We start from the raw sequence: 22,646 nt of genomic DNA on the forward strand, positions 1-22,646 counted from the left end.
TTTGTGCTCTACACCTTTATATCGGGAAGAGAATATAATTCAATTATTCCCCCCCCATCCTCCCAACCCTCCATAAGAAGGAAAAGAACCAGCCCTGAACCGGCCACGCGCCACCCCTCTCTTCAATAAATATGTATCTTCATTTTTTTTCCAGAGCATGATCACGCCATCGACCGGTGTATGTAACCAGATGGCGCGAATGGTTCTGCAAGTCGTGCATTCACGAGCTGCTGGTAAAATATCTCAGCTGGACAGTGCTGCGTTCAGTAATATGGCTAAAATTTGAAAGACCTTTCTGAATGGCACAGAAGATGGCAGCGAGCTCATGATGCTACTAATTCGATATCGCCTTGCGAATTACGATATCTGAGGATGAGTCGTCGTCGTCGTCGTCATCATCATCATCATCATCATCAGCCTGGTTACGCCCACTGCAGGGCAAAGGCCTCTCCCATACTTCTCCAACTACTCCAGTCATGTACTAATTGTGGCCATGCTGTTCCTGCAAACTTCTTGATCTCATCCGCCCAACTTTCTGCCACCCCCTGCTACACTTTCCTTCCCTCGGAATCCAGTACGTAACCAATAATGACTATCGGTCACCTTCCCTCCTCATTACATGCCCTGCCCATGCCCATTTCTTCTTTTTTTTTTATTTCGACTAAGATGTCATTAACTCGCATTTGATCCCTCATCCAATCTACTCTTTTCTTATCCCTTAACGTTACACCAATCATTCTTCCTTCCATAGCTCGTTGCGTCGTCCTCAATTTAAGTAGAACCCTTTTCGTAAGCCCTCAGGTTACTGCGCCGTACGTGAGTACTGGTAAGACACAGCTGTCATGCACTTTTCTCTTGAGGGATAATGGCGACCTGCTGTTCATGATCTGAGAATGCCTCCCAAACGCACCCCAGCCCATTCTTTTTCTTCTGATAATTTACGTCTCGTGATCCGGATCCGCGGTCACTACCTTTCATAAGTAGATGTATTCACTCACCACTTCCAGTGCCTCGCTACCTATCGTAAACTGCTGTTCTCTTCCGAGACTGTTAAACATTACTTTAGTTTTCTGCAAATAAATGTTTATACCAGCCCTCTTGCTTTGCTTCCCCAGGTCAGTGAGCATGCATTGCAGTTGGTCCCCTGATGTACTAAGCAAGGCAATATCATCAGCGAATCGCAAGTTACCAAGGTATTCTCCATTAACTCTTATCCCCAATTCTTGCCAATCCAGGTCTCTGAATACCTCCCGTAAACACGCTGTGAATAGCATTGGAGAGATCGTATCTCCCTGCCTGATGCTTTTCTTTATTGGGATTTTGTTGCTTTCTTTATGGAGGACTACCGCGGCTATGGAGGACCAGCCGCTATAGATATCTTAGATTTCTAGATTTCTATAGATATCTAGATTTCCCTATCACCTGATTTATAGTGCGAATATGGTCTGTAGTTGAGTAGCCTTTACGGAATCCTGCCTGGTCCTTTGGTTGACACAAGTGTAAGGTGTTCCTGATTCTATTTGCGATTACCTTAGTAAATACTTTGTAGGCAACGGACAGTAAGCTGATCGGTCTATAATTTTTGAAGTCTTTGGCATCCCGTTTCCTATGGATTAGGATTTTGTTAGCGTTCTTCCAAGATTCCGGTACGCTCGAGGTCATGAGGCATTGCATACACAGGGCGGCCAGTTTCTCTAGAACAATCTGCCCACCATCCTTCAACAAATCTGCTGTTGCCTGATCCTCCCCAGCTGCCTTCCCCCTTTATATCACCCAAGGCTTTCTTTACTTCTTCCCGCGTTACTTGTTGGATTTCAAATTCCTCTAGACTATTCTCTCTTCCATTATCGTCGTGGGTGCCACTGGTACTGTATAAATATCTATAGAACTCCTCAGCCACTTGAACTATCTGATCCATATTAGTAAAGATATTGCCGGCTTTGTCTCTTAACGCATACATCTCATTCTTGCCAATTCCCAGTTTCTTCTTCACTGCTTTTAGGCTTCCTCCGTTCCTGAGAGTATGTTCAATTCTATCCATATTATACTTCCTTATGTCAGCTGTCTTACGCTTGCTGATCAACTTGGAAATTTCTGCCAGTTCTATTCTAGCTGTGGGGTTAGAGGCTTTCGTACATTGACGTTTCTTGTTCAGATATTTCGTCTCCTGCGATAGCTTACTGGCATCCTGTCTAACGGAGTCACCACCGACTTCTATCGCACGCTCCTTAGTGATGCTCAAAAGATTGTCGTTCATATCTTCAACACTAAGGTCGTCTTCCTGAGTTAAAACCGAATACCTCTAAACCGCTAACTCATTGATCGGCTCCTTATGTGGCAGTTTCTTGCGTTCCCCCCTCAAATCTAGGCTAATTCGAGTTCTTACCATCCTATGGTCACTGCAGCGCACCTTGCCGAGCAGGTCCACATCTTGTATGATGTCAGGGTTAGCGCAGAGTATAAATTTTATTTCATTTCTAGTCTCGCCATTCGGGCTCGTCCACGTCCACTTTCGGCTATCTCGCTTGGGGAAGGAGGTATTCCTTATCCGCATAGTATTCTGTTCTGCGAACTCTACAAGTAACTCTCCCCTGCTATTCCTAGAGCCTATGCCATATTCCCCCACTGACTTGTCCCCAGCCTGCTTCTTGCCTAGCCTGGCATTGAAGTCGCCTATCAGTATAGTGTATTTTGTTTTGACTTTAACCATCGCCGATTCCACGTCTTCATAGAAGGTTTCGACTTCCTGGTCATCATGACTGGATGTAGGGGTGTAGACCTTTACGACCTTCAATTTGTACCCCTTATTAAGTTTCACGACAAGAGCTGCCACCCTCTCTATTATGCTATAGAATTCCTGTATGTTACCAGCTATATCCTAATTAATAAGGAATCCGATTTCTAGTTCTCGTCTCTCCGCTAAGCCCCGGTAGCACAGGATGTGCCCGCTTTTTGGCCCTCTGTATGCTTGTTTCGTCCTCCTAACTTCACTGAGCCCTATTATATCCCATTTACTGCCCTCTAATTTCTCCAATAGCACTGCTAGACTCGCCTCACTAGATAACGTTCTAGCGTTAAACGTTTCCAGGTACAGATTTCAATGGCGGCCTGTCCGGTACCAGGGATTCTTAGCACCCTCTGCTGCGTCGCAGGTCTGACCGCTGCCGTGGTCAGTAGCTTCGCAGCTGCTGGGGACTGAGGGCCGGGGTTTGATTGTTGTATTCATATAGGAGGTTGTGGCCAAGTACTGCACCAGGGTGGCCAATCCTGCTCTGGTGAGGGAGCGCGTTACCGGTTCTGGTCACCGGGGTCAGATCGCACTCGAGGTCTGTTTATGCAATTTTATCAACAGGCGGATTTCTTTTAATCCGGTGGAAAATTGCGCGGCACAGGGATTCGAACCACGGTCCTCTTGCGCGCGAGGCGGGTGTTCTACTCTACGCCACCGCAGCTCTAGGATATGTACTGTACCTCAAACATAAATGTGTCCACTTCTTCTCGAACATCTTCTTCGGTAAAATTTTCAGGGTCCTTGATGTGTTCTCGGAGGAGGATATCGAGGAATGGTTTCCTGGTTTTTCCTTTCACGCCGTAGATGTCACTTTCCAGAGATGTTTCCTCGAGAGACTCTTGTAGCTCGGGACACGACAGAAGCTCATCCTTTCGCTCACGGATCACCTGCAAAATTACACCGGGCGGATGTGGTACTACAAACTCGTTGCATAGCTAAAAGCATTCGGATGACAGGCAAAAGAAACAGAGGGCTACTTAACAAGAATAGTAATAAGGACAAATTGGTCTATGTTTACGGTGAAAATGCTGCTTCGCATACATGCCTTCATGCTGCTTTTTAACAATGATCTTCAACGAACGCTTTGAAGCTGTCATGAGCAGCAGCTTTCTACATTGTCACTGCCCGACAAAGGAACCATGGGACGAAGGCCTTTCCACCATCAATTACCACAGTTTGGAACGAGCCGATTGCATCCTATTTCAGCAAAGTTCCTAATCTCATTACACCACCCAATTTCATGTCAGCTTCGACTGTATTACCCAACCCATTGGAAAGCTTTGCATTGCTGTAAAAGATCGTAGCTACCAGTAAAGTAGTGAGCATTTGTGTGTGCTCTTTTGCATTACTTTCTGCTCGATACACTTCGTGCTCTCGCGCAGAATTTTACCTGCGAAGACAAGTTACATCTACCAGAAATAAATGTTTCTTTGGAAATTGTAAGCTCTATAGCTGCAGCATGTTTGTAGCGGCAGACAGTACGTGTTCAGACCGTGCGCATGAACCTGTGGTGCGTGTTCTGTTTATGAGCTTGTGTGTGTGCACCTAATGTGTAGTAAAAAATTTAAGACCCATGAATGAATGAGAAAGCACTCCCATGTCTGATTTTCGTTTATGTAAGTAGGCCAACTTCTCTTATCGCCATGACTTAGTAGCTTCATGTATGACTGATCGCCTATGGAATACTTGTGCCTTACGGGTGCAAAAATCACCTTTATAAACAGGTTGAAATTTTCCTTTAGAAATAATAAAATCCCCTCAACTGCCATATTCTCTATACCGAAGGCTTCCCATATATGAAATACACGCTACTGGCCTGAATTTTGCGACGCGTATGTTTAATTATTTCGCGTACGGCACTTGGCCACTTCTTGGGCATTCAACGCCACCAACTACAATCAGCAATGTGACCACGGAAGAACGGCGCCGCGTTAGACATTGTCAAAAGGGACAGACGTCAGCGGAAGAGAGGAAGGAACTGGAGCCGTCGCCTACAATGAAGTGCCCTAATGGGCTTTGTGCATTCATTGTGGACTAAGACTTTCTTTTATATTTTTAGTGCTTCATCATCATCATGAAATACTTGGCAGTGAAATACTTGGCAGAGGGAGTTGCAGCTTACGCCTTAGCAAGCGACGGCGTGTGCAGATGTGCAACGTGAGAGACCATTCAATAAAGAAATTTCGCTACGAGACACTTATGAAGTTTCATGTGTTGCCATGCGTTGCTTCTTGAGCAGCCCTGTTCCTGGCACGAACACACATCAGGCATTATTTTTTTAAATTTTTTGTCAGATGGGGCAGCAAGTAATTACGAAAGAGCGTCGCATAACTTCAGAAGAAAGTTACTTATATTTAATAAGCGAGATTGCGAACTCCAGCATAGCTGAACTGCAACGGCATGCAAATCTGTATGAACTATAGTGAATTAATATTTACAGTGTATTGACAGGCAAGTTGACGGAAACACAGTGTGCGTGGGAACGTAGTAATACCCCGCCAAGTTAACAATTAAATCGACCCGTTGAAAATTACTGTCAGCCCTCTTCTTGCGCATTCAGAATCACCAAAGCGCGCAGCTGTGAAAGGATTGAGCATTTTCAATTCTTCAGTGAGTTTTATCAAGTTTACAGAATTTGGACCCCATGCGAGGACCTTTACAGCAATTTACAATATGAGAGCGTCAACTTTTCATTTCAGTATACTTGTAAGTCGCCTACGTAGCTTTATCAAGAATATGTTTGACGTAAAACACTGCGAAAAACAATGAAAGAAATGAACCGGTTACATGGATGCATACTAACACCGTGAGCAGACGCTTGGCCAATACCTCACTAGCTTCACTAAAACACTTTGGACATATTGTTTTAAGTTGTACCACTTTTAAATATACATATATTAAGCAGTGCTTTCGTTTTTGATGAACTATCAGTTGGCGTGCACACAGCACCTGAAGAGGATATGAATGCGCGTTGAACCCATTACTGTTATTATTATTATTATTATCATTATTGATTTGAACACGTATTTACATATATACAAAGAGGGAGAAAAAGGGAAAAAGCTGCTACCGTAAAGGACGCTACTCTTCACGACGGAGGGATGAGAAACATATAAATTGCAAATAAGAAGGAAAGAGAAAATAATGGAGCAGCACGAGCAACACAGGTCATGCAAGGGCACCGTACACAGACGCTCGATGAAAACGACGGGCAGCCACAACAAGCAGCCAGCCTTGCCAGTGGTGGGAAAGAGGAGCTAAAGTTCCAAACGGGAGGCGCGGGCCCTTGCGCATTTGCACAGGGCGATCTGCAGTGCACCTACCGTCGTCAGTGAATGAACGGCGATAATGCGAGCACCTTACCTTTGTCATGCATTGCGACTTCGTGGGACAAGTGTACTTGCAGTTGCAGTGAAACGAATGAGAATCGCAAATTCGTCCTCGAAATTATCGCGTTCATTTCACCAACGGTGAGATATTTGGATTGAATCAATGATGTGACACGAAATGTATTCAACGCCTGGCTCTGCGGATATGGCGTTTCATTCGATGAGCAGCGAAGGTGTTCGCAGGACAAAAGTCTTAATGTAAAGGATGTTACGTCGACACACATTCAAACGCATTAACAAGAGCGACAATATCACGCGGAATGTTACCTTCAGAGTAAATTGATGAAGGTCTCCAATTTTCTGATGGAACAGCCTACCAGGCTTTGAAAGACGGAATATCGCGTCAATCCAGTATAACGGTGACTCTATGCGCCGTGTGAAGCTGTGACCAAGCCTGTGCACGTGAAAGAAATACAGAGCTTTGTAAAGTCCACATGGTTTTCTTTTTCGGAAGTTCAGCATGACAGCGTAACTAAAATGTACACGACACAAAGTTTGATTAGCGATTCAAAACACTTACACTTGGATGGCTTGAACATAATCCGAATGCTGGTTGCTTTGAGCATTGATCGTGTAGCCCATTATAGTATCTGAAAATGAAAATTTTAATTTTCATAGCTATATAAAAAAAATGCCTGATGTCATGACTACTGTGAAACGTGAGAGCATGTAGCGTGTATGGATGCATTCATACGCATCAGCCCTGCACCAAAATAACCTTCGCTGTCAATAGGACGCACGACAACAACACTGTGGTATTATCGTGCACTTAATCTAGCACCTTTCGGCGTCAGATAATAAGGTAAGTAATGTGTGTATCAGCAAATGCTAATCGTGGCTTTCTATTTGTCGCATTTATGTTAAGTACTGGTCAACTGTACAATTTACTTTCTCAAAAATAGTGATGCGGCTAAATTATCCCTGACTGATTTCATTCGTGGGAGCATAGTGCATTGAGTGGCCAGTCGCGCGCAATTTTGCGTGTATTGGTGGTCTTCTTTCACACTCGAAAAAAAAAAGAACACTTTTATGTAGCACATATTGAGCAACAGATCGGGAGTTTTTAATGTTGCTCTACAATTTTCTTATTCGTACTTTTCATCTAAATATAATATATGAGAAGTTGATTAATTAATTAAGACTGCTTGTGTAATTAAGCGGAATGTAAAAAATAATCAGAGTATCTCGAAGCGACAGCAAACAGCATTACCTTGGTTCTTTCCAGCTACGTGTCATTTCCATATTTTTAAATCTTGGTGGATGATAGTTGGGACACCCTGTATATTATTTTTAATAAGAGTTGCAATTGAAGAAACTTCGTGTAACCTCGAAGAATTGTTCAGTGAAGTGAGTGCCTTATATGAGTACATACAAGACCTCATAGCGTAGGAGACAGTTCAGTTTCACAGCCTGAGCCCCTCCCACCACCAAGATTCTGGCGTCTCTCAGATGAGCCCTGTGACAAGCGGATTCAGTTAAACGCATTAGGGAGACATACTTGTTTTGCGCGTATTAAGTCACACAAATGCACATCAATAAGAAGAGTCATGCAACGCATCTGAGAAAGTTTAAGTACACGAAGATACCATCAAGAAATCTTTTCCTCGCGCCGAACGCGATTGCTTTTTAGTTGGATTTTTTGTTTTAATATTGGCTGTCAATTTGGGGGTGCGGCCCTCTCTCGGGTGCGTCGCTTACACGGATTTATACGCTAAGAATCTTCCTTCGTGTAACTTTGCTATCACTAACACGGCTTCACCTTCCCGAAGAAACTGCTGCCCCCCCCTTTTTTTTTGCTTTGTGTGTGAGTAGAAGCGCTGCCGCCCACGACTGCTATTGATTCTGATTTCGAGTGAATCAGGCTTGGCCTCACTTCCGTCACTGTGTGAATTATATATATATATATATACATATATATATATATATATATATATATATATATATATATATATATATATATATATATATATATGACATGTGCATGCAAGTGACGATGTTTCCATTTTTAATACATGTAAATTATTAGAAGAGGTTTCTTTATTAGTCGTTGTGACTGACTACTGGACATAGAAACAAAACTAGCCGCATATCATTCACGGGCATTTCAGACGCCGTTGGTAAAGGACTCTGCCGAAGGGGTCACTGAAGTCTGCAGATTTATTTTTTAGGATGCAAAAAGCAGGCAAAGCAATTAGAAGCGAGGTGAACACACATCAACTTATTCATTCCCTAAGCATAGTCAATCCAATACTACTAAAAATCATTGTTTGTTAGCTACCTCCTTCTCTTTAAAAAGTATCAGAAACTTTGTCCTGTGTATGTATTTAACTGTATTGTGTCTGTGCATGGTGTTCACAGTGGAAATTGGAAAGAAAGGTGCTGAAATAAAAAAAAATGCGGATGAGGTAGCCTGCCACTGGTGCTTCTAATGTGCTTGTCCTCCTATTGTCAGGATTTGCAGAAATAAAGCGAAATTATGAATCAAAAGCCGCGCACGTCTGCGCCAACAATGATGCAGCAAGTTTTTTAGCCACAATAGAATTTTTGGTGAAAAGCTAGCGGCAACTGAAAAGAAACCTTGAACGATGTGGGTAACAGAACTCTAGTAATGACAACACCCCACTTCCCCCCCACTCCCGCCCGGGAAACTTCAAAGGTAGTTGATACCCGGAGCATCCCCGTAGTCGGCGCATATGGAGTAGATTAGTGCTAACACTCCATTCTTAACACTCCATCTAGAGCCACCTGAATTTTCAGTGTGGCTTGTTAGATGACAGCTGGGAGCACAGATCTTAATCAGCAGTGACCTACTGCACACGAGACGCACCGCTCCCGCAACTCGCCCGTTGCTCTCGACAGCCACGGATGAGAGAATGTGGCCGTCATCAACCGCCTGTCCACCCGCGCAAGTGTACCATAACTGCGAATCCAGTATTCACATCGGCATGGCGGACGACTCCTGACGACTGTGGCGACTTTGCGTGCATCTGATGTTCTCTACACATTGAAAGCCATCTCTCAAGAGGCAGCAAGTAGCACTGCGACCAATCACAATTAACAAGTCCTTGTTTGTAGGTCATGCCATTGTCAAGATGCGCGCCACGTCGGATCACATCGCTTGAAGCCTGTCATGAACTAGATGTGGCCTCTGGTGTCACGAAAAAAAAAAAAAAAACAGAAGGCAGAAAGGAAAGCATCAGAACGCTGCCAGGAATATTGCAGAATATTGCAGTGAATACGGCAAGTGATTCGTCCTACGATCGTGTCGCTAAATACAAAAGCAGGTTCTTGCAATCGGTAATCCTAGTTGCAAGATGTTCTCACAATCTCTACGCTGAGCAATCCATCCTAGATATTTTTACCCTGAAGCTGCAATGGTACTAAGGGATGAGAATTTGGTAATCGCAGACGGGCCGCAGAAAGCAGATTGATTTCAAGCTAAAAACAGCAGGAAGTGATCGTAATCACCATAGCATGCGTTCAGACTAGTTGTTTCAAGGTAGAGAGAGAGAGAGAGAGAATAAACATTTTTATTAGGTGAATGCAGCTTTGGAGAGAGAGAGAGTAAAACATCTTTATTAATAATATTTGAATGGCGACAGCAGTGTGGGAGGAACCCTCAGTCCAGGGTCCCTAAGATGATTCCGCCGATGTTTCGAGCCCGTTGTATCACAGTTCGGAGGACCTCGGGAGGTCCATCGCGGAGGGCATCGTCCCACAGCTCTTTGTTGCGTAGGGGGTAAAGGAGAGTTGGCAAGGGAGGAAAGAGGTTTGCAGTGCACTCAATCGTGACGTGGAAGATTGTGGGCGAGCTGCCACAGCCAGGGCAACGATCTGCATAACAGTGTGGGTAGAATTTATTGAGAGAGACAAGATTTGGAAAAGTTGCGGTTTGTAACTGGCGTAATGCCACTGCTTCCTCCCGCGAGAAGGACGGCGGTGGTTCGGCGTGGGTGCGACGAATGCGTGTATGACGGAGTATGTCTTTGTAACGGAGCAAGGGATGCCCCCACTCTGAACTAGTCGCCTCACCACGCCGAGTCGCCCGGAGGGAAATTTCTCGGGCAACCGCATGTGCGCGTTGGTTACCCGGCAGCGAGGTATGACCAGGGGTCCAGAGTAAGTGGATGCGGGGAAGAGTGGTAGGTGTATTTTGCGGGATCTGTTTGAGAATTTGGTGCGCCGCTCTCGGGATGCCATGTCCTGATAGGAACACCCGGCATGCCTGTTGCGAGTCTGTCAATATATACACTTCCTCAGGAACACGGATGGGGTATCGAATTGCAAGAGCAACACCGAGAATTTCTCCGTAAGCGGCATTTGTTCCGCGCATTGCAGCAGAGTCGCTCAGGGATTCGGTGCCATCCAAAACTACCGAGGTATAGCCCTCTTGAGCGCGTGATGTGTCCGTGTATAAAGTATGTGTTTCCCGGATGTTTGCAAGCATGCGGCCAATGTATCGTACACGGGCTTTGCGCCACCCTTTGTCATGCTCGGGGTGCATATTAGGTGGCAATGGATGAATACTTAGCGCTTGGCGTATCACTCACGACAAGATCTTCGGACGGGTTTCAGACTCAAGGGGTGGGACAGAGTATCCTAGCCGTGTGAGAAGATTACGGCCAGTAGGAGTGAGTAGGAGGCACTGGCGATGGCTGACCCAATGTGCCTTTAGCAGCTCGCCTATCGTGTTATGTGTCCCTAAGTTAAACCCGCCGTGGTTGCTCAGTGGCTATGGTGTTGGGCTGCTGAGCACGAGGTCGCGGGATCGAATCCCGGCCACGGCGGCCGCATTTCGATGGTGGCGAAATGCGAAAACACCCGTGTGTTTAGATTTAGGTGCACGTTAAAGAACCCCAGGTGGTCGAAATTTCCGGAGTCCTCCACTACGGCGTGCCTCATAATCAGAAAGTGGTTTTGGCACGTAAAACACCACAATTATTATATTATTATGTCCCTAAGTTAAGGAGACGGCCTGTGGAAGTATAGATCGGGAGGCCATGGGCCAGCTTCGTCGCTTTGTGAATCATTGCGTCTATGCGAAGTTGTTGCGCTTGGGTCAAACGTTGAAATGGGAGATGGTATGTAAGGCGGCGGATCACGCATGCCTCCACCAAGCGCAGCAGATCCTCTTCTCGAAGGCCCGAGCGCCTGTTGGAGACCCTCCGGATCATGGCCAGAATTTGCTCAATCAGTCTGGATAGAAAGGAAACAGTGTAGTTTGACCTGCCATCCGCTTGGACGTGTAGGCCTAGGATACGAGCACGATTAACCTGTGGTATCGGTGTGCCATCCACGTGTACAGTGATAGGGGGAGTAGAGGAACGGCTCCGGGGGCGAATGAATATGAGCTCCGACTTTTCCGGAGCAAATCTTAAGCCGCATTTTCTCGCGTACTCGGAAACTGTATCGACTGCTTGCTACAGTCGGTCCTGGATGGCTCCGTCGGAACCCCGTGTCGACCAGATAGTAATGTCGTCCGCATAAATAGCGTGGGCGACATCAGGGATCTGGTCGAGTAGCCGGGGGAGCCCTGCGAGCGGGATATTGAATAGAGTAGGGGAACGAACTGAGCCCTGGGGTGTCCCACGTCCTACAAGTTGAATCGTACCGGATCGATGCGGTCCCATTCCTACGGTGGCTGTCCGATCTCGAAGAAATACGCGGATATAGTTGCACATACGAATTCCCCAGTGTGAATGTGCAACGTTGCGAAGGATGAGGTCATGTTCAACATTATCGAATGCCGCTTTTAGGTCTAAGGCGATGAGTGCTCTCGTTTGGGCGAACGACGGACGTCCTGTGACTTCCTCCCGCAATTGTAAAAGCACATCTTTGGCAGACAGATGAGCCCGATATCCGAATTGAGAGTTAGAAAAGAATGCCTTTTCTTCGAGGAAGGGCTGCAGACGCCGCAAGAGTACATGCTCCATGAGCTTACCAATGCAGGATGTTAGGGAGATGGGTCGTAAGTTTTCAACCTAAACAGGCTTGCCCGGTTTGGGGATCAGTGTGATGTCGGCGTGTCGCCATGCTTGGGGAAGCATGCCCTTGCGCCAGCAATTATTGAAGATATGGGTGAGGTGGTTAATATCCGCGTCACTGAGGTTACGAAGGGTGGCGAATCGGATGTGGTCGGCTCCCGGTGCCGTGTTGCGGCGTAGGTCTTGTAGGACCAGCCGCACCTGGTCAGATGTGATGTCTGCATTCAGCAATTCGTTCGCCTCGCCTACATAAGGATAGTCAGGGTACTGCGGCGGCGGGCCTGTGGGTATGAAACGCTTCTCTAGCTCTCTGAGGAGTGTCGAGACATCGTCACTGTACTCGTGCATTAGGATTTGCAGCTGTTGGAATGTTTTCCCCTTTGTTGTGATGGGATCTGTGAGTGAGCGAAGAATCGACCACGTTTTTGCTGTGCTCAATGTGCCTGAGAGGCGATCGCAAAATCCTCGCCAGTTATTCCTCGTAATGATCTCTGAATACTCCTGGGATTCCCGTGTAATTTGATCTATACGTTTCCTAAGTTTGTGGTTGAGGCGTTGTCGTTTCCATCGTGGTGTCAACCCTCTGCGGGCGTTGCAAAGATGAAGTAAATGCGGATCTATGTCTGGTGTCTCGGTTGTGGTGCGCAGTGTGCTCGTGGTGGCCTCTAGATCTTGTGCGAGAGAGTCAAGCCAGCGTTCGTACCCTTGACGCTCAGGTGGGCCCTGGCGACGTTCCCTGAATTTCGCCCAATCCGTTATACGCACATTTCGCTCGGGCCTGCGCGCACCCCGTAATGACAAGGCGGTCGCCACAATGTAGTGGTCACTACCAAGGTGCTCCTCTAAAGGCCCGCGCGCAACGACTGGGCCAGTATTGCGCACGAAGGTAAGGTCAGGGCAGGTGTCACGAGATACGATAAGCGGGTCCTTTTAGCATGCGATTTAACGTAACCCCATGCAGTATGTGGAGCGTTAAAGTCGCCGGGCACCACACAAACCCGTCCAAACCTACCAAATTCTGTTAGTAGGTGCTGAAAACAGTGCGTTCGCGAACGGGGGGAACTGTACGCATTGAGTATAAACAGACTCTCGCTGCGCTTACCTTGTGTAATTATTTCCAATATTTGGTGAGGAATGTCAATGTTAGTGGTATGCATGCGACATGTAACATGTTTCGAAACTAAGGCTCCCACAAGAGGAGAGACACCCGACAGCGTGCTGTAGCCGGATAAAGAAGGGGTGCAATTGACTTCCTGTAAGAGGATGACCTCGGGAGGGTTCGTGGATGTGGCGATATACTGTTGTAGGGAACCTCGTTTTCGGCGGAATCCCCTACAATTCCACTGCCACACCACTAGTTGCTCCGCGTTACGCGGCGCCATCATCATCGCGAGAGGAAGCAGGCGGTCGTGCATAGGGATGCGGGCGCCGGGTGCCCACATTTGAAGGTTGCGGCCGAGAGCCTTGGTCGGAAAGCGCGCTTTCGTTGTTACCGCTAAGCTCAGGAACTTGCATGCGTGCGAAAGTGCACACTATACATGATTTCACTTGCTCCGTAATCTCTATTTGAAGGTCCTCCATTTGGCGTTTTATCCTGTCCAGAGTTGCCTGCAGACTAGTGCTCATGTCTGCCACCAGCGCGTCCATTTGTTTTTGCAGGCGCTCACAGCGCGCCTCCATGTCACGACGTAGGCGGGCTTTGGAGAGGGGTAGGGAGAGATTTACGGGGTGGAGCGAGCTGTGGGGTACCCTCCGCCCGACCTACCTCCCGAGGAGCCTCCATTGCTGTTTTCTTCTCCGGGGTCCACTACACCCCTCAAGGGACCAGGGTCACCTTGGCTGGGGCGTTGGTCTGCAGGGCCTTCTTGTAGGTTTGTTGGGAAGATGGGGAAGGAGGGCGCTTCTCTGGGAGGCGCACCGATGCCTCGCGGGATCGGGACCGAGACTTGGAGCGGGTCCGGGACTTGCGACGGGATCTCGAACGGCTCTCCGACCGGACTTGCCTGGTCTCCTTCGTTGGGGCGCGCGACGTTCGGGTCTCCGCCGTACCGTGGTAGTGGTCCGGTCGCTGGAGGGTTGGAGTTCACGCTGCTCTTTCTCGAGAGCTTTCCGCACCCAAGCTTTGTTCAGTGTCTGCCTAGCACGGCGCGGGCAGTTTGGATCCGCTGTAGGGTGGGTCCCGTCACAAGATCTGCAGTGTGGGGTGCACGGATGTGACGGGGTGGGGTTGTCAGTCGCTCACGTCGTGCAAATGACCACGTGCGGCGTAGAACAGTAATCGGCCCAATGACCGAGCTTGTGACATATCTTGCAAACCAATTGGCGGGGTCGATGGGGGTAGCAGCGGAGTTCTGCACCATAGAAACGCACGTAGCGAGGCACTTCAAATCCTTCAAGTCCTAAAAATGTTACCAACGCAACGTTGGTTTGACCCATCATTCGTGCTTGAAGTATTTGAGTTCCAGGAGCCAAAATCTCATCCACTAGCTTGGAAGACGGTGTACCGGGCAAAAGACCAGGAACGAATCCCTTGCATGAGTTGTCTGGGGCCGCAAAATATGTTGTGATGGGATAGACCCGCTGACCAAGGTTCAGCTCCCTCACCTTGTACAATGCGTCGGCTACGTGTGACTGGGGTGTGCTTTTGATTGCCAAGCTCTGCTGAGGTTGCAGTCGGAATATGATGTCCTGACGATCGTCGGTGGTCAAGCTGGCTGCACTCCATAGAGCACTGGCGAGTTCTGGGCGCGTCCACTTATCGTGGCAAGGTCCTCCGTGAGGCCGCAGAATTATCTTTTCATCGTGCAAAGGAAGTTGAGGCAGGTTCTGATTCCAACTGCGCTTGCGTACGGTAGGCTGGGAGGCGTCCGGGATGCCCAAGATGTTCTCGGAGGGTTGCGTCTTAGCGTGCGTTTGACGGATGCGTCGCTTATGTACGACTGTCTTTCAAGAGCCACCTGTGTCGTCGTCAGTTTTGTCGTCGTAAATGTTCGGGGTAGCATCTTCCTCCATCCTTTCCCCGGTCGGAGTGTCCACCTCTCATTGTTAGGAGGGAAAATTGGCGACGATAGGCACGGCGGCCACTCCCGCGGTATCCACCTCGGGCGTCTTCGTTGTTGCCGAGGAACGCGCAGCGGCGTTCTCCGTAGCCGATTGCGTCTTCTGCTCGTTAGAAAATGACGTTGCGGTAGATAAATGCTCCATTGAAACAGAGCGGTGAATTGGCCGAATGCCCTTTGCACGCCCGTTTAGAACATGGGCCTCGGAAGAGCTGGTCGCTTGGCGCTCTTGGTTCATGGTGAAGTAACCACGCCAAGGCAGCTATAGCACCGGCAGGGGCAGCCGCGTTGGAACTTCTTGAGAGCTGTAGAGGCGCCTGGAGCGGCAAAAAAGTCTCGGGAAGAAAAGGGGGTCGGTGGGAAACCGCGAGAAAGCCGCTTCCCATATGACTCCCGGCGAAGTAGGCCCGGGCAAGGGCGGTCAAGGGCGGTCGGTGAAGGTCGCGTAGTCTGGGCGGTTGCGGAGCGTGCCGACGACACGTCCGTTCACTTCGGCCGACTGATTGGAACTCCAGCTTTGGAGAGGCGTCCTCATTCCAGAATCCCTTGAGCTCGGGCCGCGTCCTGGGTCTTCGCAATCAGCCGTTGCTGATCCTCGAGGTCGGAGCTGGCCACTGGTTTCCACCAAGGCTCGTTGGTGTGGTAAGGGTTCGAAGGATTTAATGGTGCCGCTCTGCAACCCCCTACTATGTGCCTGAGAGACCCGGGCTCTGCACAGAAGCGGCATTGGGTAGAGAATTGTGTAGGGGCTATGAGGTGATTTCTGGTTAAATTGAGGAATGAGCATTAACCTGTAGAGCTCGGAGGAATTGCTCCTGCTCTCTACGTAGTGACTTATGTGGGGGTGCATATGTTCTGCTGGTTAGCTTATAGTATTGTCTTGGTACGAGACCAGAGGGTTCATGCGCTCGGGTTCAGATTCCTCGGCTTAGGCTCGGTGGGTAAAATCTCGAGTCACGTGGTTGCCGAGCTCGTTGCCAGGAATGCCGCGATGATTTGGCGCCCAGATGACCATGACTGATCTCGTTGACGGCTTTTTGTTGATCTGGAGCGTAGTGGTATGAATTATGCTGCTAGCAAAGTTGCGGCACGCCTGTTGGGAGTCGGTCAGTATAGCTTCAACCTCTGTTTGGGAGAGCGCGAGAGCTATGGCCGCTACTTCGACTTGGAGGGGATTGCTTCGTGTGGGCGTAATGCTGCTCCGATGTTCTTTGTTGACGACTAGGGTGCTTGTTGTGGCTGCGCGTCCGGTGTAAGACCCCGTGTCCGTGTAGGCTGTAGAGGGTAAAGTCCCGTATCGCTTGTGTATGGCCAGGGCCCGGGCCTCCCTTCGCTCTGCGTGGTGCACTGGGTGCATGTTGCGAGATAGAGGACGTACGGTGATGTTGCTCCGGATGGCATGGGGTAAGCTCACAGTCTGTGGCGGCGAATGGCTGAGAGAGGCAGAGAGACCCAGGCGTAAGAGGATGGACCTCTCCGCTTCCATAACCTCTAGTCTTGTTCGCTGACAGGATAAATGTGCCTCGATCAGCTCCTCGGCCGTGTTGTGCACACCTAGTCATAGTAGGCGTTCTGTGGACGCACTGACCAGCGAGGCCATCGCCTGCTTTGCTCTGCTTTCACCCTGAAAGTCTACCGCGATATAAAGCCAACTGCAAAGCTTTGTAACGTAGCAGCACGCAAGGTGAGGAGGGCGAAAAGCAAAAAAAAAAAGATGTTCTATTACGAAAGGACAGATGAAGACAAATAACAAGCCTATATGCAAGCAGACGTTTGTTGTTTTCTTGGCGTTACGGGGGGGGGGGGAGGGGGAGGAGGGGGGCTCGACGCACGCGACACAGAAGGAGCAAACCTTTAGAGGTCATTTCTAGCTTATCTGATAGAACAACGCTCGCGTACGATACGGAACGGTCGCCCAGCCGATCTGCGATTGCTTTTCCGTTTCGAGACTACAGTTCCTTCAGACGAAGGACGAATTTCGTAACGCATGACGTCCGTAGATACCTTGCAAAGCACTAAACACTATAGCCAGGGAAGATGAAACGGAATGTATACATGTCGCGTGTGCTTTATTTCAGAGCTTGCATACAAAATGCCTTATATATATATATATATATATATTGTATGACCACAAGCAACGCGTACATTCAGTGGCGTCGTGAACACCACCACGCGCATTCACTCAAGTCAAAGTCAACGAACACTACCGTGAATAGAAACTTGCGCGCACATACAGTGGCATTAAGGAGAAACACACGAATGAACGCAAACCAGGTATAATCCCCACGTCAGTAGGTATATATATTTACTAGGGTAAACACAACACACATACATGCGTGGCAAGTTTAGGATTTCAGAGCACTGCCATCGCGGCGCGGAGGCAGAGTCACGTGTGTTTACCTATTTCTTTATTTATTTGTCATACTTTGTGAGTCGCAGAAAAAAAAAAGAAATTCCGCATTCAGGTACGAAGTCAGAAAGCGCTAAACTGCGCGTTTCCATGGAACGCTCCGCAGCTTTCTCGTTGGATGTATTTACTTGCATTTAGGACTTGTGAAGCTGAAAAATTAACCTTGACTATTTATGCTTATTGACAGAATGTACAAAATTATGTGACTTGCCCTACTGAGTCGCCAACATGCTTTAATCTCGTTCCACTACAGCAGACCAACACACATAAAAAATACATTTGCTAGAATTGGCTGAAATGCTCTGCATATTATTTTACAACGTGGCAGCAAATATGTAGAAGGGGTCTCTTTCCACCTATGTTTCACTTAAAAGCTACAAGAAATAATGGCAGCCACTCTCTTTCTATCGTGTAACAAGTGAAAGGACGATGAAGTTGCGCTACCTCATAGTACGAACTCATATATCATAATTCTGTAACGCCAGCCTTTATATCAAGTGCCAGTGAAATCCAAGTACTATAGAAGTTGAACATGCGCAAACTGTATTGCTACCAAGCCTTCAAGGATGAAATCTCCCTCTTTATTTTCGTGAAATATCGTATGGTTAGGTCCAGTTTGGGCACTCGTCCGGAACTTAGGGGCTAACATGGAGCGTACAATAATTATAAAAACTCACCGCATATAATATCTAGAGCACAAAGGGTTACTAGAGGAACGATGTCGCAGGAACGTCCTTTTCCAAGCTGGCCAAGTTTGTGTACCAAGACTTTGGACTGTTCATTGACGGCAGGCAGAAAGTCCTCCAGGATTCGAAAATGGAACGCAGGTGTCAGAAGTTTCCGCCGAGAGCGCCACTTTGAGCCTGAACTGTAAAAAATAAAGCTTCCGTTACAAATATCAGGTGACCACGAAAATACTTGCTTTCTTCTGCGGAGCGTTGCATTCGCCTGAAATAACAACGGTACCCTTCGCATCTAAAGCGCTCCTGCCGAAACAGCACGACACCCTATGATTCGACATGAACGATTTGGTTCACTGTTCGGAAAAGATGATGTTATAGGAGAACGCAGGTTCACTTCCCTTAAGTTACTTTGTTCAGATCAAGTGCTGCTTGTTTACTTTTTGCTTCGACATAAGCGCGCTAATCTACATTTCTTTCCTTTTTTTTTGCTTTTTTTCGACGAATATGTTAGCTATCTCTGCTGCGAGTCTCGTTTTGTAATCCGTGCTTGCATTTCCTAAAGAAAAAGAACAAAAGCAGTGATGCGCTTGTAGTACACGCACAAATGTCATTCATGCGGTGATACTGGGATATATATTACTGTGACATGGAACCAAACAGTAATGTGGATGTGTTTATAGTGTTGCAAAAGCACTGCACGAGGCGGGACAAAAAATCAGCACTCAGGAGTGAGCCAGCTTGACGAATGCGACAAAGACGCCACTGCCCCGCCGCGCGCCCGCACGCGTGCGCAGAATGCCCCACAGGCGCTGCAGATTCACGGCTAGCGAGCTCTGTGAGAACTGTAGAAACCACTTGCCCAATAGTGGGTTATGGTGTGTACGGGGTCGGTCGGCTCCCACGAGAAAGATAGCATTAGTACACAAGCCCAAACAACTCCAATGTTTCTTCCACTTCGCAGACGCCTTCTATTTAGATACGACGCCTACTGGGGGTGTCTAACAATAAAAGATTACTATACTGCGTTACATACCCCATTTAAGCTATTATGAGCGGTTGAATAGAAATGAGCTGTTTCTAAAATGCGGTGCCATATAAAAAAGTCAAATCCCTTGCAAATAAGCTTTCTTATTTTCAAAAGTCAACATGGAACTTTAATCTGTTGACGAACCTCCAATATTATGTGGCTGATAAGGCATTTCTCGTAACGCCCTCAACAAGGGCAAACCTTTCGTTTTATTTTAACATGACTCGATTTGCTGCCATATTGAGGCGTAATAAGCGCTGCATATGTGTTCTGGAACGATAATAAATTTCAAACGTAAAGTAACTAAGGTTCAGCTGAGGGATGAATGCTCCAACACATTGAGTTTTGTGATTTCCTTTTCTTTTCTTTTTTTACCCTAGCTTGTAGTGTCATTTTGCTATCACTGAGTGTATGTTGATTACGCAGTCAGGAGAGGGAAGTTGCGAACATTTACAATATCAACTAAATAAATCACCCATTCAACTGAGTGCCATATTCGCCGTAGTGGCTTAGTGACTGTGGCGTGGTGCTGCTAAGTTCGAGGTCGTGGGTTCGGTGCCGGCCATGGTGGCCATTTTTCGACGGGAAATAAATGAAAGAACGCTCACATACTTATATTTGGGTGCACGTTAAAGAATCTCAGGTGGTCACGATAATCCGAAGATCCCTAGCATCGAGTAACTCATGATCAGATCGCAGCTGTGCACGTGAAAGCACCAGTGCTGCAAGTGCTACTTGCGCGTGCGGTTTATGCGCCCGAGCAAGTGTAAATTATGAGCATGGATTATTTTTAATTTTTCAGCGTTTTCACTGCTGCCCAGTGTTGTAAACTGTTGAAGCGAAGGTGAAAAGCCGAGTTTTACAGATTTTGCAACAAGGTTTCTAAACAAGTGCAGCTGCTTGCACGCATTGTTGTGATGCATTCACCCTCCGTTAAACTGCGGCAAATTTCATCGATATACTAAGGAGTGCAAGAAAACCACGCGCCACAAGTACATACACTTACAATATAAAAAAGAAAAAAAAAGGGATCGGAAGGAAACGAAACCACTTCAGCGCGCGTCAATAGCGAAGGAGTTGTTAGGTAGGTGATGGCTCATGAGATAATGCATTATTTTTATTGAGTATTGATTCGTTAATTAAACCTTCCCTGATAAGCCTGGCAACGAAGTTTGACATTGCGGGAATGTTAATCACAGAGCATGCATATAATGCAAGACGTAGGACGGTGCGACTATACAAGTATCCCCCATGCATATTAATTTCACTAGATGAAATATCTTTACACAGCAATAAACTGAAATAGTATCAGGCCAAATTTCGTCTGTTTAGTAGCAGTGTGCTGCTACAACGTCGTTTTAATCTCCTCCCATTCTCTCTTTAGCAACGAAAGTTAGTATAAAATGTAAAAAAGAGTACGAAACGATAGAAGAAGCATTTACCTTGTAAGAAGACCAGTTCCAAGCCATGGCCCTAATAGATCGTATTCATGACCTTTCTTAAGTATTGTATTACTTGTCAAAAGTTCCTGAAAAATAAAAGTAGAGCCTTCAGACTTACATCACTCACAGTGATTTCGGTCACAATATATACTGATATTATAATTACCTCAATATGATCAGCTTTGAACACTGCTAGAATGGGATGAGTAGCGTCATAAAATCGAAGCATGCCATGTTTCTGGTACATCCGAGAAAATCCGGCGGACAGCTGGAACAAATCTGTTAGCAAAAAGAAAAGACAGCTCATAGAGGCGCACACGTACAGAATCAATATTGGTGCCTCGTTGGCTTACGCAACGCGACACGGCTGAACGCGAGTAACGCTGAAGCCATGCAGTGTGATCAAATCAGGCGGCGTAGACAGAAGATCCAAGGTTAACGGATGTTAAGGTTTCAGCTAGACGATGCACGACTGCCACCAGGGTAAGGTGGCATGGGGGACTGCGCCAGCTGATGAAACGATAATAGAAGGAAACCGAGGCACATTGCCAGAAGCAGGAGGTGCCACTACTGCTAGAGGAAACGTGCGAGTGAGAGCTTACGCGTTCCGACGTCCAAACGATGCGCCTCTTTGGAAAGGGTCCGATGTATCGACCATGTGGTCAGCATGGGGATGGGCTCCGTTCGCCCGGGAAACTTCTCCATGTAGACCATCGTCTCGCCTTGCTTGTGTTTAATGTAGCACAAGAGGGTGACCAAGCAGGCAAACGCACCGACAACGATGGCGCCGCAATACAGCGCCAATGAAGCGAGTAATGCGGGTAGAACATCGCCAAGCCCGTGGAAAAAGACTGCGCCCATAGCGCTGCTTGCCGCCTCGCAGCTGGAACGCGACAGCGAGGCGCTGAAAGGAGCCTGCTTCACATTGTCATTGTTTGTGCGCTCAAGTGAAGTTCCGATAATGCATCCGTCAACAGGGCGCCACGCGAGGCACGCGCGGGCCACGGCGCCGTTCGCCCTCGGCTGATGCGTTGCCGTGACGTGAGATTGCGAAAGGCGCGTGGGCGCGAGGCTCCCTCTTGATTCGGTCGGTCCAACTACGCAGCCCGAAGCGCCATGCGACCGACAGTAGGTGGTGCTCGAGTTAGCACATATTCGTAAGATAGGGGACGGGCCAGAGAGAATTCAGCCCCAGCCAGAATTACTGATGATTTGTGATCGAGGAATTCATTACGCAGCGTAGCTGGAAGGGACGTTTTAAAGAAATGGTACGAAAAGGCATCTAAACGGGAAAAGCATCCTAAAGCGAAGCTGTTGCGTCGTAGTTATTGGTTGATTCGTGTGGTAACCGTCGCGGTACGACGAAAACTGCAAACGCTCAGCAAAAAAAAAAAAAAAAAAAAAAAAAGACAATGAAAATCAGCAAGAAAATACAAAATGTAGAAAACAACGAAAACATCCTGGACGAGCCAGCCGGTTAGTTGAACATGGAGAGTACTCTCGACAACTGTTCTTTCTTCTTCTTTCTTCGTTTTTTAGAGCTGTTCATGTCAATCTCATCACAACGCTATGCGTTTATATACTTACGACATGGAATGGAACGCCTCCCCAAACCTAAGTATACCGAAAAATGCGCCAGTTCTCGCACTGCCGTTTTATCTCATACGTACGAGAAACATGTGTGAAGGTTTAGAAGGTCAAATTCCGCGACATCACTTTTGGAAATGCGAGCGTGCGTAACTGTTAGGTTAGCTGCTTCTAAAAAAAAATGTCGGTGGGAAATGTTTTTCAGATTATGCGCTTAAGTTTAGAAATAGCACGTGCTTCTTTTCTTAAAATATATACGTCTATACGCCTGAAG

At 47.4% G+C, this 22,646-nt stretch overlaps 1 protein-coding gene across 4 annotated transcripts in view; it reads right to left on the reverse strand.

Moving 5' to 3' along the window:
• LOC126538426 (cytochrome P450 4c3-like) overlaps positions 1 to 22,356 on the reverse strand; it is a 65,550-nt gene extending 43,194 nt beyond the window's left edge. The window contains exons 1-7 of one of the 4 annotated variants that reach the window (XM_055074734.2): positions 21,388 to 22,356; positions 20,952 to 21,064; positions 20,786 to 20,871; positions 18,311 to 18,501; positions 6,701 to 6,770; positions 6,448 to 6,574; positions 3,472 to 3,678 (exon numbers count right to left, since the gene is read on the reverse strand). In XM_055074734.2, the coding sequence (XP_054930709.2) occupies positions 3,472 to 3,678; positions 6,448 to 6,574; positions 6,701 to 6,770; positions 18,311 to 18,501; positions 20,786 to 20,871; positions 20,952 to 21,064; positions 21,388 to 21,646 (1,053 nt within the window). In that variant the 5' untranslated portion in view covers positions 21,647 to 22,356. The remainder of the gene's footprint in view (positions 1 to 3,471; positions 3,679 to 6,447; positions 6,575 to 6,700; positions 6,771 to 18,310; positions 18,502 to 20,785; positions 20,872 to 20,951; positions 21,065 to 21,387) is intronic. The other 3 variants (XM_050185268.3, XM_055074735.2, XM_055074736.2) reach the window with 3 other exon arrangements.
• Between the last annotated feature and the right edge of the window lie 290 nt (positions 22,357 to 22,646).

The sequence above is a fragment of the Dermacentor andersoni genome, chromosome 4, assembly GCF_023375885.2.
Source record: "Dermacentor andersoni chromosome 4, qqDerAnde1_hic_scaffold, whole genome shotgun sequence".
NCBI lineage: Eukaryota > Metazoa > Arthropoda > Arachnida > Ixodida > Ixodidae > Dermacentor > Dermacentor andersoni.